The 16,767-nt window shown below is 43.9% G+C and overlaps 1 protein-coding gene across 16 annotated transcripts in view; it reads left to right on the top strand.

Moving 5' to 3' along the window:
* The window catches only part of ncoa2 (nuclear receptor coactivator 2), a 361,025-nt gene that overhangs the window by 287,423 nt on the left and 56,835 nt on the right, over positions 1 to 16,767 (top strand). For 12 of the 16 annotated variants that reach the window (XM_038809570.1, XM_038809580.1, XM_038809575.1 and 9 more), the window contains 2 exons: positions 2,117 to 2,330; positions 14,075 to 14,275. In XM_038809570.1, coding sequence (XP_038665498.1) covers positions 2,117 to 2,330; positions 14,075 to 14,275 — 415 coding nt within the window. The remainder of the gene's footprint in view (positions 1 to 2,116; positions 2,331 to 14,074; positions 14,276 to 16,767) is intronic. The other 4 variants (XM_038809585.1, XM_038809579.1, XM_038809586.1 and 1 more) reach the window with 2 other exon arrangements.

Here is a 16,767-nt window from a genome sequence, read left to right as displayed (position 1 = left end):
CGATTGTGGCTGATCTGATTGTGTCTTCTACTCCACATCCACCTACCTGAGATAATCTTTGATTATCTTGATAGTCAAGAATCTAACTACCTCTGCCTTAAAAATATTCATTGACTCTGCCCCCACCACTCTCTGCCGAAGGGAGTTAAGTTTAACTACCCTCAGAGAAAGTAATTCTTCTCATCTCCATCTTAAATGGGCAGCCCTTATATTTAAACCATGTCCCTTAGTTCTCAACTTTTCAACAAGAGGAAACATCCTTTGAGCACCTACCCAGTCAAATGCCCTTGTATTTCAATAAAATCACCTCTATTCTTCTAAACTCCAATGGATAAAGGCCCAGCCTGTCCAAGCTCTCCTTCTAAGACAACGCACTGCTCCACAGTACTCAGTTTAACAATATATATCTATGTATATTTTTTTTAATGTTACTATTATGAACACCATCAACTGTCTGGCAGTGAGCTTGTGATGGTTGTGTAATATTGGGTTTCTATCTTTTTTTATTGCTCAGTCTATGAACCCATCTAAATGGTGTCTCTAATTTGTGCCTTGCACTGTCAACCATCTAATGTCCTGTCTGAAAATGTATGTTTGAAATATGGAAGTATAATATATGCAACCAATTGAGGTTCACTAAGTTGTAGGGTATCTAAGTGATAGTTTGTCCCTTTCGTAAGTCTTGGAGTTGTGGCTTTCAGTATTTTTAAAATTATTTTTCCAATTAAGGAGCAATTTAGCGTGGCCAATCCACTTACCCTGCACATCTTTGGGTTGTGGGGGTGAGACCCACGCAGACACAGAGAAAATGTGCAAACTCCACACAGACAGTGACCCGGGGCCAAGATCGAACCCTGGTCCTTGGAGCCATGAGGCAGCACTGCTAACCACTGCGCCACCATGCCGCCGCTATCTTCCAGTATTATAAATTCGATATATAATATTTCATCAGACCCTCAGCACCTTGAAGTAGATAAAACTGTCCTGTGAATCTAAGGAAAATAATTGTAGTCACAATTCACTGCTACCAACTTGCAGTATATTAGCAATTTGGATTACCTGATGGTGAATTGAAAAGAACAAATCCAGTCAAGATATTGTATTAAGTTATGAGAAATTAATAGTTATGATGTGTGAACCTCAAGAATTGATTACTCAGGGCAGCACGTTGGCGCAGTGGCCTGCTGCCTCACGACACCAAGGTCCCAGGTTCAATCCCGGCTCTGGGTCACTGTCCATTTGGAGTTTGCACATTCTCCCCGTGTTTGCGTGGGTTTCACCCCACAACCCAAAGATGTGCTGGGTTGGTGGATTGGCCACGCTAAATTGCTCCTTAATTGGAAAAAGTGAATTGGGTACTCTAAATTTATAAAAGAAAAAAAAAAGAATGGATTACTCTATGTAATTCACTCAGTTGTTTTTAAATGAATTCCAAGAGAATACCAAATTGCAACCAATTGAAATATCATATTTACTTTTATATTATTCCTGAGCTATAGATAGCCTTAAAGCAAGGTGAGTTTTGCATAGTTGTCGTACTCCATGTGCTTCTGAATTGTTTTCATAGGAATTCCCAATATTATCCCATCTCCGGGTACATTCTCTACAAGAGCGTTACACTCATGGTTTAGGTTGGTATGCGTTTTGTTTAGATTGAAGTTCACGGACAGTTGCTGGCAGATAGTTGTTCCGCTGATTTGATGGGTAGATATACCTAAAAATGCATCATTAATCCCCGCATCTTTTCAGCCGATGCTGAGTTAGTTGATCTCGGGCAGTAACTTGCTTGATTTTCTTGAAGAGAAATAAAGTTGTTCTTTCCTGAGTTTGTGTATGTGCCTGGACATTGGCTGATGAGGGGGATCAGGGTTGACTGAAGTGCCCTTCATTGTCTTAACAACCACCCGGTTATGACATGTATTGAAGGTGTCAAAGAAAGTTAAGCCCAGGAAAAGTCCATACCTTCAGGAGGGAGCTGAAGTTGGAGAGGAGGGGCGGAAGTGACAAGGGGAATTTTTAAAAAATAGGCCATGGTACTTAATTAGTTTCTGCGCAAATCCACTGATTGGGCTTGAACACAAAATTGATGGGTGGTAATTGGCCTTGTTGTTGACAGCAGATCAGCAGTGACTTGGATAACTTAGAAGAAATTCTTGATGACCTGCAGAACAGTCAGTTACAACAGCTTTTCCCAGACACGAAGACGGCGCCTGCCAGCGGACCTGTTGACAAACAGACCATCTTCCAAGACCTTCTCCAAATTGGCAATGAAAGTGTCTCTGCATCAACTCTTGGAACTCAAAACCCATTGCCCGGGATGTTACAAAACAGTAAGTTGCATATTTTTCATCTCTGCAATGTAAATGCCATTGCATTATTTTAGAAGTTATTACTCCTTACTTTAGCATTTGGACGTTTAACATGTACAGTCTACGGTTAGTAGACTATTGTAAAATGGAAAGCTGATCTCGTGTACCCAGAGTGATATGTGATGGCACATTTTCAACATTCTACTATGTACTTCATTTTAATCTGTATTTTTCAACCAATATCAAGATGGGGATTACTTTAGTCTAGAAACATGTGTCTATGGAGATGAAGAATGGATCTTGTTGAGATTGGGTACCACTATCTCTGTACCCCACCATTCCCCAGCTCACTGCTTCTGAATCCTGTTCAGCCAGCTGTTACTTCTACCCGAAGTGACTTTTAATATTCATATAGGATTGATTTGATAAAGGTGGATGCAAAATATGAAAATGTGTAATGTTTCATATTTTTATGCATTGCAAGAAAAATGGGGTGGGATTCTCTGATTCTGAGGCTAAGTGTTGACGCTGTCGTAAACACCGTTGTGTTTCCCGATGGCGTCAACATGGCCTCAGGAGCAGCAAATCTGACCCCTTCAGGGGGGCAGCACGGCACTAGAGCGACCCATGCCGCTCCAGCTGCCGATCCCGGCGTCAAATTGGTGCCACGGATCTGTGCATGTGCTGAGGGACCGGCACCATCACATGCATCTGCAGTTGGGCCGGCGCGATTGCCGCGCATGCGCGGTGGCTCCCTTCTCCGCGTCGGCCTAGACGCATCATGGCGTAGGGCTACGGAGCTCGGCGCGGAACAAAAGAGGCTCCCAGCCCAAGAGGCCGGCCCGCCGATCAATAGGCCCCGATCGCAGGCCAGGCCACAGCGGAGGCACCCCCGGGGGTCGAACCCCACCCCCCCACCTCACCAGGTCGCCCCCGTATCCATTCACGCTAAGGTCCTGCCAGGTAAGACCAGGTTAGAACGGCGCTGGCGGGAATCGGTTTTTTTTGTACGGCCGCTCAATGCATCCTGGGCCGAGAATCGCCCGGGGGGGGTGTGTATAGCAGCCACTGACCGCCCGGCGCTAATGGTGCCGATTCTCCAGAGAATCGCGTCCTGGCGCACTCCAGAGAATCGCGTCCTGGCATTGGAGCAGCTTGGCAGGATTCGCGCGGCCCCCCGGGGATTCTCCAATCCGGCGCGGGCTCGGAGAACCCCGCCCATGGTATCACGGCAGCACGGTAGCATTGTGGATAGCACAAATGCTTCACGGCTCCAGGGTCCCAGGTTCGATTCCGGCTTGGGTCACTGTCTGTGTGGAGTCTGCATATCCTCCCCGTGTCTGCGTGGGTTTTCTCCGGGTGCTTCGGTTTCCTCCCACAGTCCAAAGATGTGCAGGTTAGGTGGATTGGCCATGATAAATTGCCCTTAGCGTCCAAAATTGCCCTTAGTGTTGGGTGGGGTTACTGGGTTATGGGGATAGGGTGGAGGTGTTGACCTTGGGTAGGGTGCTCTTTCCAAGAGCCGGTGCAGACTCGATGGGCCGAATGGCCTCCTTCTGCACAGTAAATTCTATGAATCTCTAAACACCTCAGTGTATTTTGGTTTGCATGCGAGACAATTCATGGTCTAAACTGTGCAGTAGTGTGCAGCTGCCAGTTTTGTTCCATCATAGCACCAAGAGGGTTCAGCTTCTTTCTCTCCTCCTTACTGTGGAGTAATGTTTAATAATCAGGACTTCATCTGGCAGCCTGCCTGGGAAATGGTGAAAATTGTTCATTTACAGGATACTCTGTTTGAAAGTCTGTAATTTGTCAGAGAATGGGTATCACAGAACGGGAATTCCGCTTCTACTGATGCAACATTTTAAGCTGCATTTTTTTTATTGTCCTTTTAAACTATGCAGTAATTTTTTTTTAAATTTAGCGTCTCCAATTCATTTTTTCCAATTAAGGGGCAATTTAGTGTGGCTAATCCACCTAACCTGCACATCTTTGGGTTGTGGGGGCAAAACCCACACAAACAAGGGGAGAATGTTCAAACTCCACACGGACAGTGACCCAGAGTCGGGATCGAACCTGGGACCTCGGCGCCGTGAGGCTTGAAGCAGCAATGCTAACCACTGCGCCACCGTGCTGCCCTTAAACTATGCAGTAATGTAAAGTGTTTAGTGCAAAGGTTATTTTGTGAATAGAAAGAGCACCACCTGGTGGTCTAAGTGAAAGCTGCAGTAATTTTGAATTTTATTTTGTACCTCCCATTTAATCTTTTTTTTGAAAGGCCTTCCTACCTTCATATTTCAATCCACAGCTTTAATACAGTGTGACCATATTGGCTAAAGGAGCTGATCACTCACTCGTTTGTGGGAGCGCAATAGGTCATCTGAAGAAGAGTCATATAGACTCGATGTTAACTCTGTTTCTCCATAGATGCTGCCAGACCTCCTGAGTTTATCCAGCATTTTCTGTTTTTGTCATCTTACTGATTGGTTTTACTTCAGAGATGTGGTTTATATAAGAGATTCCGTATTCCATGGATCAATCATAATCATTAATTTCTGTGACAAAAATAAGCAATGGTTTGGATTGTGTCCAAGGGAGGAGAATGATACTTGGGTGCTTGTTACCTGAAATGGGGTCAGATGGTTTAATGTCATAATTTTTAATTCCCTTTCCAGTCTAATAGAACATAGAACATAGAACGATACAGCACAGTACAGGCCCTTCGGCCCTCGATGTTGCACCGACATGGAAAAAAAACTAACGGCCATCTAACCTACACTATGCCCTTATCATCCATATGCTTATCCAATAAACTTTTAAATGCCCTCAATGTTGGCGAGTTCACTACTGTTGCAGGTAGGGCATTCCATGGCCTCACCACTCTTTGCGTAAAAAACCCACCTCTGACCTCTGTCCTATATCTATTACCCCTCAATTTAAGGCTATGTCCCCTCGTGCTAGCCACCTCCATCCGCGGGAGAAGGCTCTCGCTGTCCACCCTATCTAACCCTCTGATCATTTTGTATGCCTCTATTAAGTCACCTCTTAACCTTCTTCTCTCTAACGAAAACAACCTCAAGTCCATCAGCCTTTCCTCATAAGATTTTCCCTCCATACCAGGCAACATCCTGGTAAATCTCCTCTGCATCCGTTCCAAAGCTTCCACGTCCTTCCTATAATGAGGCGACCAGAACTGTACGCAATACTCCAAATGCGGCCGTACTAGAGTTTTGTACAACTGCAACATGACCTTATGGCTCCGGAACTCAATCCCTCTACCAATAAAGGCCAACACACCATAGGCCTTCTTCACAACCCTATCAACCTGGGTGGCAACTTCAGGGATCTATGTACATGGACACCGAGATCCCTCTGCTCATCCACACTACCAAGAATTTTACCATTAGCCAAATATTCTGCATTCCTGTTATTCTTTCCAAAGTGAATCACCTCACACTTCTCCACATTAAACTCCATTTGCCACCTCTCAGCCCAGCTCTGCAGCTTATCTATGTCCCTCTGTAACCTGCAACATCCTTCCGCACTGTCTACAACTTTAGTGTCGTCTGCAAATTTACTCACCCATCCTTCTGCGCCCTCCTCTAGGTCATTTATAAAAATGACAAACAGCAACGGCCCCAGAACAGATCCTTGTGGTACGCCACTCGTAACTGAACTCCATTCTGAACATTTCCCATCAACTACCACTCTCTGTCTTCTTTCAACTAGCCAATTTCTGATCCACATCTCTAAATCACCCTCAATCCCCAGCCTCCGTATTTTCTGCAATAGCCGACCGTGGGGAACCTTATCAAACGCTTTACTGAAATCCATATACACCACATCAACTGCTCTACCCTCGTCTACCTGTTCAGTCACCTTCTCAAAGAACTCGATAAGGTTTGTGAGGCATGACCTACCCTTCACAAAACCATGCTGACTATCCCTAATCATATTATTCCTATCTAGTTGATTATAAATCGTATCTTTTATAATCCTCTCCAAGACTTTACCCACCACAGACGTTAGGCTCACCGGCCTATAGTTACCGGGGTTATCTCTACTCCCCTTCTTGAACAAAGGGACCACATTTGCTATCCTCCAGTCCTCTGGCACTATTCCTGTAGCCAATGATGACCTAAAAATCAAAGCCAAAGGCTCAGCAATCTCTTCCCTGGCTTCCCAGAGAATCCTAGGATAAATCCCATCAGGCCCCGGGGACTTATCTATTTTCACCTTGTCCAGAATTGCCAACACTTCTTCCCTACGCACCTCAATGCCATCTATTCTAATAGCCTGGGTCTCAGCATTCTCCTCCACAATATTATCTTTTTCTTGAGTGAATACTGACGAAAAGTATTCATTTAGTATCTCGCTTATCTCCTCAGCCTCCACACACAACTTCCCACCACTGTCCTTGACTGGCCCTACTCTTACCCTAGTCATTCTTTTATTCCTGACATACCTATAGAAAGCTTTTGGGTTTTCCTTGATCCTACCTGCCAAAGACTTCACATGTCCCCTCCTTGCTCGTCTCAGCTCTCTCTTTAGATCCTTCCTCGCATCCTTGTAACTATCAAGCGCCCCAACTGAAACTTCACGCCTCATCTTCACATAGGCCTCCTTCTTCCTCTTAACAAGAGATTCCACTTCTTTGGTAAACCACGGTTCCCTCGCTCGACCCCTTCCTCCCTGCCTGACTAGTACGTACTTATCAAGAGCATGCAATAGCTGTTCCTTGAACAAGCTCCACATATCCAGTGTGCCCAACCCTTGCAGCCTACTTCTCCAACCTACACACCCTAAGTCATGTCTAATGGCATCATAATTGCCCTTCCCCCAGCTATAACTCTTGCCCTGCGTGGTATACTTATCCCTTTCCATCACTAACGTAAAGGTCACCGAATTGTGGTCACTGTTTCCAAAGTGCTCACCTACCTCCAGATCTAACACCTGGCCTGGTTTATTACCCAAAACCAAATCCAATGTGGCCTCGCCTCTTGTTGGCCTGTCAACATATTGTGTCAGGAAACCCTCCTGCACACATTGTACAAAGAACGACCCATCTAATGTACTCGAACTATATCTTTTCCAGTCAATATTTGGAAAGTTAAAGTCTCCCATAACAACTACCCTGTTACTTTCGCTCTTTTCCAGAATCATCTTCGCCATCCTTTCCTCTACATCCCTAGAACTATTAGGTGGCCTATAGAAAACTCCCAACAGGGTGACCTCTCCTTTCCTGTTTCTAACCTCAGCCCATACTACCTCGGAAGAAGAGTCCCCATCTAGCATCCTTTCTGCCACCGTAATACTGTCCTTGACTAGCAGCGCCACACCTCCCCCTCTTTTGCCCCCTTCTCTGAGCTTACTAAAACACCTAAACCCCGGAACCTGCAACAACCATTCCTGTCCCTGCTCTAATAGGATCAGTGGATTTAGATTGTGGTCCTGTTACACTTCTTGTAAGTTTGCACTCATAAGTACAAAAATATCATAGTGGATCCTTAACTTTTTCAAAATGTAATTGAATACATCAAGGGAGGTACTGTGATCGTACATCCTTGTGTCTCCTGCGAACTGATAACTTTAATCGTGCTCCATATCTAATTTTAAAACAGACAATAACTTTCAACGTCCACATTTGAATTGTAAAGGTTTGCAAACCATATTGTGTCGACCTATTTGGTTCATTGCCCACAAAAATGTTGCAAATACACTTAATCGGCAATTCTGTGCCAGCCATCTGTAATTTATTCAGTTTAATAAAATTGCAAGAGATATGAAGGAAAAAATGCCACATCCTACATCGGGTTTTCGGTCATGTAGTGAGTAACTACAGCATTAATCAAAAACAAAATCCTGTCATTGGGCATCATGCAGACAAACGGAGTTTGTATTGGCTCAGTGATATTCTTGCCTCTGATTTAGAAGGTCATGGGTTCAAGCTCCACTCTTGAGAATTAAGCGCATTGTTTAGGCTGATTACTTTAGTGCAGTACTGAGGCCAACATCTGGGTTGACTTCTCTGTGGCTGCTGTTATTCATGGGGTAACTTGAATGATAGATTTAACTATTTCCTGTTCACCGGGTTAGTGAACAACTGAAGATTCAAGTTCATAATAAGTCACTCCAAGGAGCATTAATTGGCTAGAACCAGAACATCCGGCCCTCACTTGGGAGGACGTCCCACAGAGCTGCCAACCAATCTGTTTGGCCAGAAGCTTACTCCTCTCTGCAGTACCAGAAGACTGCTGTGGAGAAGACTGGAACTGCCTAAGTCCGGCCTGGGGGGATGCTCACCTGCCTGCCCACCCCAATTATGGAGAAGTGGAGTTGGGCGGGAACTCGGAAGGCCACCTGAGAAACTTTACGGGCCACTTGCACCCTGGCCCACAAACCTGCTGGCAAGGGAATGTTAAATTCTGTCCACTGATCAGGATAAAGGTTGTCAACTCTTTTTTTTACATAGAATTCACAGTGCAGAAGGAGGCCATTCAGCCCATCGAGTCTGCACCGGCTCTTGGAAAGAGCACCCTACCCAAGATCAACACCTCCACCCTATCCCCATAACCCAGTAACCCCACCCAACACTGAGGGCAATTTTGGACACTAAGGGCAATTTATCATGGCCAATCCACCTAACCTGTCCATCTTTGGACTGTGGGAGGAAACTGGAGCACCCGGAGGAAACCCACGCAAACACGGGGAGGATGTGCAGACTCCGAACAGACAGTGACCCAAGCCAGAATCGAACCTGGGACCCTGGAGCTGTGAAGCATTTGTGCTATCCACAATGCTACCATGCTGCTGGTCAATTGTGGGAGATGTTAGTGGAAGTGACATCCTGGCAGTATGGCACAAGTGTGTTCTAAACAAGTGCAAGAGAGGAAAACAAATAAGATTGTGAACGTCCCTGTTTGTACAGAGTGGGAAACACACAACCTTTTACACAGAACAGACTTGAGAACCCAACGTTGTCCATTCCCTGCAGCTCTGTGTAAATAAACTAGCAATAAAGCTGGCTATGGTGAACTACCCTGAAGTTCATCTTGTCCTAAATTGGAAACTTAAACTTCAGCTAAGGGGAAAGCTGCTCCCTTTCCACCTTTGAGTATTTTCTCACATCGTTAAAACTAGGACATCGAATATAGAAGGCATTTAGGGGTTTAATGTAATTTTTGTAGCCCCACAGCAGGCAGCAGCGCTCCTGTATCTTCAGTCTTGGGACTCTGTGTCTAAGCTGGGTTAAGTGTTATGACATGAATTTTCCTGACGGGTGAAAGTTCAGTTGTCCTTGCAACAGCATTTGCTCCTAATTTTACCTCTTCCTCCTCCTTGAGGTCGAGGCTCGGTGCCAGTGGGAAAACAGGCTGCACAGCGACGTTCATGAGTGTGGTACACATATAAATCTGTTTATGTCATATCGCTGAGAATGCAATCCAATCATTGCTTTCAATGAACGATGACTGGCCGGTCGTTCTGTACGCATTTTGACCATCATTTCTTACAAATATTGTTTTAGAATCTACTGGATTGATTTTAATAGCCACCAGGATATTGCTAGCGAATCCGATAGCCCATGGCTATACCAGGTGTATTGGCAACCCTATTTTTAAAAAATACAATTTTTCTCAACCGATGAATCCGTGCTCATCCATATTGGACACCACTTAATAACAGCAATACAGAATGCACTTTGTGTGGAGGACTTTCAACATCCACCTGCAAAGATGGCTTGACCGAGCTAGCCAAGTCCTGAAATTTATCGTGCCAGACTGAGAATATGCTACTTTTTAAACAAAATAAATTTAGCGTGGCCAATCCAGCTACCCTGCATGCAAACACAGGGAGAATGTGCAAACTCCACACAGACAGTGATCCAGAGCTGGGATTGAACCTGGGACCTCGGTGCAGCGAGGCAACTATGCTAACCACTGCACCAACCTACTGCCCTGAGAATATGCTACTTGACCTCATCCTTACAGTCTAATATCACAGATGCATCTGTGGTCCCGGTGGATTGGAAATTAGCAAACGTGACACCACTGTTTAAAAAAGGAGGTAGGCAGAGAGCAGGAAATTATAGGCCAGTGAGCTTAACGTCGGTAGTAGGGAAGATGCTGGAATCTATCATCAAGGAAGAAATAGCGAGGCATCTGGATAGAAATTGTCCCATTGGGCAGACACAGCATGGGTTCATAAAGGGCAGGTCGTGCCTAACTAATTTAGTGGAATTTTTTGAGGACATTACCAGTGCAGTAGATAACGGGGAGCCAATGGATGTGGTATATCTGGATTTCCAGAAAGCTTTTGACAAGGTGCCACACAAAAGGCTGCTGCATAAGATAAAGATGCATGGCATTAAGGGTAAAGTAGTAGCATGGATAGAGGATTGGTTAATTAATAGAAAGCAAAGAGTGGGGATTAATTGGTGCTTCTCTGGTTGGCGATCAGTAGATAGTGGTGTCCCTCAGGGATCCGTGTTGGGCCCACAATTGTTCACAATTTACATAGATGATTTGGAGTTGGGGACCACGGGCAATGTGTCCAAGTTTGCAGATGACACTAAGATGAGTGGTAAAGCGAAAAGTGCAGAGGATACTGGAAGTCTGCAGAGGGATTTGGATAGGTTAAGTGAATGGGCTAGGGTCTGGCAAATGGAATACAATGTTGACAAATGTGAGGTTATCCATTTTGGTAGGAATAACCGCAAACGGGATTATTATTTAAACAATAAAATATTAAAGCATGCTGCTGTGTAGAGAGACCTGGGTGTGCTAGTGCATGAATCACAGAACTTTGGTTTACAGGTGCAACAGGTGATTAAGAAGGCAAATGGAATTTTGTCCTTCATTGCTAGAGGGATGGAGTTTAAGACTAGGGAGGTTATGTTGCAATTGGATAAGGTGTTAGTGAGGCCACACCTGGAGTATTGTGTTCAGTTTTGGTCTCCTTACTTGAGAAAGGACGTACTGGCACTGGAAGATGTGCAGAGGAGATTCACGAGGTTAATCCCAGAGCTGAAGGGGTTGGATTACGAGGAGAGGTTGAGTAGACTGGGACTGTACTCGTTGGAATTTAGAAGGATGAGGGGGGATCTTATAGAAACATTTAAAATTATGAAGGGAATAGATAGGATAGATGCGGGCAGGTTGTTTCCACTGGCGGGTGAAAGCAGAACTAGGGGGCATAGCCTCAAAATAGGGGGAAGTAGATTTAGGACTGAGTTTAGGAGGAACTTCTTCACCCAAAGGGTTGTGAATCTATGGAATTCCTTGCCCAGTGAAGCAGGTGAGGCTCCTTCATTAAATGTTTTTAAGGTAAAGATAGATAGTTTTTTGAAGAAAAAAGGAATTGAGGGTTATGGTGTTCGGGCCGGAAAGTGGAGCTGAGTCCACAAAAGATTAGCCATGATCTCATTGAATGGCGGAGCAGGCTCGAGGGGCCAGGTGGCCTACTCCTGCTCCTAGTTCTTATGCATCTGCCTGTTATCATGGTAATGGGGATTGTTGCCATTATGGAGACCAAAAACGTGTTCACAATGAAGGCACCCTCCACTGTTCCCTGTGCTATTAAAGCCACAGAAAGTGGTATAAGGCAAGAACCAATCTCATTGCTCAAAACTGGGCAAACATGAAGCACTGTGGGCCGTTAAAGCAGAAGAATTGCATAACACCACAAATTGTAACCTCATGTCCTAGTATATCCCTCACTACTCCAAACCATCAAAGTCAATCCTGGTTCAATGGGTAATGTAGACAAGCATGTCAGTGAACCAGACTTGGGAAAACTACACAGCACAAAATTATACACATGCTAAATAGCAAAAACAGCATTGATTTTATGTATAGACAGCTAAACAATTCCACAATTAACAGATCGGGTCAAAGTTCTTAAGCATGCCATATCCAGTTGTGAATGATGGTGGAGTATTAAACAATTAATGGGTGAAGGAGGCTCCATGAACTTTCTCAGCCTCCATGTTGGCAGAGCCCATTATGTGATTGCAAACAAAGAGACTGCAGCATTTGCAGCTATCTTCAGCCATAAGTGCTGAATAGGTGATTCTTCTCTTTCTCCTCATTAGGAATTCACAAACACAGGATACAGTAGTAAGCCAATTCGAGTCACTACATGTGACATGAAAAAAATATTTAAGTGCACTAGACACAAGTTTATGGACCCCAGCAACATCCTGGCTGTGGTGTTTTAAATCCACAACTAGCTGCTCATTGATGCTCAGTTTTGGTTCCAGCTGGGACCACTTTGGCCTGGTATATATTTTTACTGTTTTAATAAAAAGATATGGTCCAAATATAGACGCAAGCTGAATTGTAGGGTTGACTGCCCTTGACAGTGAGCCAGTGTTTGACAGGGTACAAGGAACCCTAATAATTAAGAACTCGATGGGGATCCACTGGCAGGAATCATACCTCTCACAAAAAGAAGATAGTTGAGGTTTTGGAAGTCCATTATCTTGGCCCAGGGATTGCTGCAGCAGCAACCTGAGGCTGCATTCTAGGCTCAGCTAGCTTCAGTTATCCCAGTGACCTATCGTGAAGCCAGAGTGCACTGATCAGAGATGATTGCACAATGTTCGGCTCCCCTGGCAATTCCTCCAATAACTTGAACAGTCTCTGTCCACATGCAGCAAGACCTAGACAATGCCCAAATTTGGGCTGATTAGTAGAAAATAACATTTGAGCAATTAGACCACTTCTCCATGACATTTAATTATATTACTAATGTTGATCTATTGATATTATTTGCATGTTGGTGTACACTTTGACACCTTTCTTATCACAATAGGTGAGAAGTAAATGAAGTGCAACCCTACTATAGGATAACATTCTGCCTTTAGGCCACAGAAAGACAAAATAGTTAAACAAAGCAGTGGCAATGCCAGGAAGCTTTTGACAATTGAAGTCAGTTGAACTGGGGACATTGGCGAGAGCTATAGTAGCAGAATAACACTTCACTTCGCTTTGCACTAGAGTAACAGAAATGAAGAGTTGAAGGTGCCACTTACTTTCTTGCAAATACAGTTACATTATGGTTTCAAATTACTTGTACCCACTCGAGGTGTTTCTGGTAAAGTACGTTGCTGCCCCAAAAATGCATGTACCTGGAAATGTAATTTTAAATATTTTTCAATTTGATATAAAATTTGCTTTACATCTGGAAATGAAAATATTCCCCATTTTCTGTGGCTGGGTACCCAACAGAGTCTGCCAAAAATTAGAACTGGTGAAGTTGATGCCAAATCAAAAGAGAGGAAAAATAAATCAAAAGAACAATTATCATGAGAGAGACAAAGAAAAAGTTAGGGTGAAAAATCTAAGCATTTATGAAATGGTTAAGACTCAACTTTCAATTTAGTTTTAACCTACCATGCCCCATCTTCATACCATTCAATGCATTTCAATGGTAAGCCAATCGTGAGACGAGGTTTTCAGGAATCTAACAATGGTGTGACACACCACAGGCAACAACACGTTGGATTTCTGTGCTTTACTGTAGGTCTGCTGACAGCTGCAGTTGCTGCCGCATTTGCACATCAGTAAACCCTCGCCATTATTTTGATAAAGTATGGACCATTAATAAACGAGAATTATTCAGCTTAGCATAGCATGAGCACAATAGTTCTGATGGTTTGTTTATTTTTTACATAAAGGAATGTTCCCAGGAAAATATTTAATACTGGCAACATAGCTCATGACTAATGTACATTCATTTTTTTTCTTTTAACTCTTAAATTGTAGCTTTCAACAATTCTCGAGCTATACAGCCAACCAGACCACAACAACAGGGCCGAAACGCAGCATTGGACATACATATGCAAGGCCAGACTACTGCCGGACCTTTCCCACCAATGCGAAATAGTGGTACATATGCAGTAATGTCACAAGTGATGGGTAATCAAGGGATGATGGCAAGTCAAGGAAGTTTAGCAACCAATACAGGTATGTTCACTTCATATTGGACTTGTTTGACTAGAATGGGGGGTTTCCCCTTTGGATATATCTGCAATTAGTTTGGAAGCATCCAAATGACGAGAAATAGTTTGTTAGGATAGTCCGGCATAAAAGTTACCCTTTTATTAGTGAAAAATTCCTCAGATTTGCAAGGGGGTGTGTTTTTGTTTTTGTTTCTCTACAAAAACAAGCTTTTGCAGAGATGGGTTCCATATGCATATCAGTCCTTTAGTGTTTTGAACAAATAGCAATTCCTTGTGCTCAAACCTAAATGGAATGTTTGACCACACTGGGTATCTAAACCCTGTCAGAGTCCCTTTTTCTTCTCTGCCTCTCACTATGCCTCTGCCCCCTGTCATCATGCCTCCTTTAATTTCTCTCCTGCCAGGTATGTTGCACCCCATGTCCCTACCCCAATCCTTCAGTATTCCTCACACATTGCTACTGTCCCAGACTTGTCTCCCTCCTGAATGAACATAGTTTCTTCAGTGCCTCTTTCCACATTTTCCGACTGGTCCAACAAGCTACTCAAGTTGGCTCTTACCAACAGGAAACCCTACTGCTTACTCCCCTCTCTCCTGCGGGCTAAGCTTGCCAATTCATCTTCCTGTCCCACCCACCTCCCCCATGAACTCTACTAGTGGATCAACTATCACCGTTCTTCTCTGCATCTCACTCCAGAATATCCATCCATTTGTGAACATAGCCCTTGCCATCCATGAACATGTGATTGCATCAACATGATTGCCTTGACAGAAACTTGACTAGTGATCAAAAGAGAAAACGCTGGAAAATCTCGGCAGGTCTGGCAGCATCTGTAGGGAGAGAAAAGCGCTAACGTTTCGAGTCTAGATGACCCTTTGCCAAAGCTTTGACAAAGGGTCAGCTAGACTCAACGTTGGCTCTCTTTTCTCTTTTCTCTCCCTACAGATGCTGCCAGACCTGCTGAGATTTTCCAGCATTTTCTCCTTTGGTTTCAGATTCCAGCATCTGCACTAATGCTTTTACCTGCTTGACGAGTGATAATACTTTCCACCAAAATGACGCCCTCTCCATTTGATTATACCTTTCATCACTTGCCCGCTCCAGATTGCCCTTATCACCAGTTTGCCCCTTACTGCTTTTGAACCTTCTCCTATTTGGGGAACTTAACCTTGTTTCTCAACTCTTCTTTAAAATCCTCAATCTACTTTCATTGGATATCTTCACTTCTTCCCTTGCTCAGACCCTGCACCCAACAACTTCTCATCCTCAGTGATTTCAACTTCCACCTCACCTCACCATGCTTTGAATTCACTACCCTCACATCCTCCCTTAACCTCCCCATCCATATAAACTCCCTAATCCAAATTCACGACCAATCCCAATGCATTGCCACCTCGAAGGCGACTCTACTGGCATTGTGTCAATCATATAAAAGGGCATCTCCTTTGTGCCTTACTCCACTTGACTGCCTTCTGTTTCGACCCCTGGAAAAGAAAACTCCCAAGTTACTTAAAAGGGCACTTTCAAATTCCCCACAGTCTACCTTTTGGCCCTCCATTCACCAGTGCATTTCTGTAGCTAACGATCTGCTCAATCCTCACCACCACCGTTGATGCCCATGTTCCTATTTAGTTCATTGTGCTCTCTCATCTTGGTCATTCTCCACACCCAACCTCCAATCTTCACTTAAGTCTGAAACCTTCAGCTCAAAGAAGTCTTGCAATGTGAGGAATTCATAGACTTGCCTGTCAGTAAGATTGTATTATTGTTGTTGGGTTAGAGTAGTTTCAATAACTTGCAAAAACTTATCTGCAAACACTAATTTTATTGTAACTTATTTGCAGTTACAGGAACACTCCCTTGCAGTAGCTTCTTTCCATGCTGCTTTCTCTAATACTAATGTGGTCAAGAAAATATATGTCACTTCCTTCTATGACATCACAGGAAATTATAGTTGACCTTTATGGGACTCAGTCTAACACACTCCATTATGCTACAAAGACCATCCATCCAACTGCCTCTGCTGCTTCTCTCTTCCCTCCAGCCACAGTTTGCTAAAATTCCCTCCATCTTAGCTCTGAACTTGTAACTGTTTCTCTCCCATCTCCCCTCACGCCATCTCTGAGCTCACCTTGTCCATAAGATCCACCTTCTACTCCCTCAATCCTACTCACCTCAAACTGCTGACCACATCATCCTTGACCCCCATGTTAGCTGATGCTAATGGTTCTCTCGCCTCCAGTACTGTCACCTTTCCTTTCAAATCTGCTGTCATCACTTTCTCCTTGTCAACTAGTATTTGGTATAATTTCTGACAGCAGTATTGTCCTGGCTCTGCAAGAAGTAATTTTAACAAATTGCTTTGGCTATTATGAGAACTTTGACCGACCAGCTAACTGAAATTAGGAAAATTATGATTTTGGTGTGGTATGAGCCTTTTCCCCCAGCCTCTTTTTAACTCCTGCTAATCAAAAGAAGCTTCTGTAACAGTTACA

Source organism: Scyliorhinus canicula, chromosome 10, assembly GCF_902713615.1.
Source record: "Scyliorhinus canicula chromosome 10, sScyCan1.1, whole genome shotgun sequence".
Classification (NCBI taxonomy): Eukaryota; Metazoa; Chordata; class Chondrichthyes; order Carcharhiniformes; family Scyliorhinidae; genus Scyliorhinus; species Scyliorhinus canicula.
Note: the sequence above shows the minus strand (reverse complement) of the source record. Positions and strands in the feature narration are given on the sequence as shown.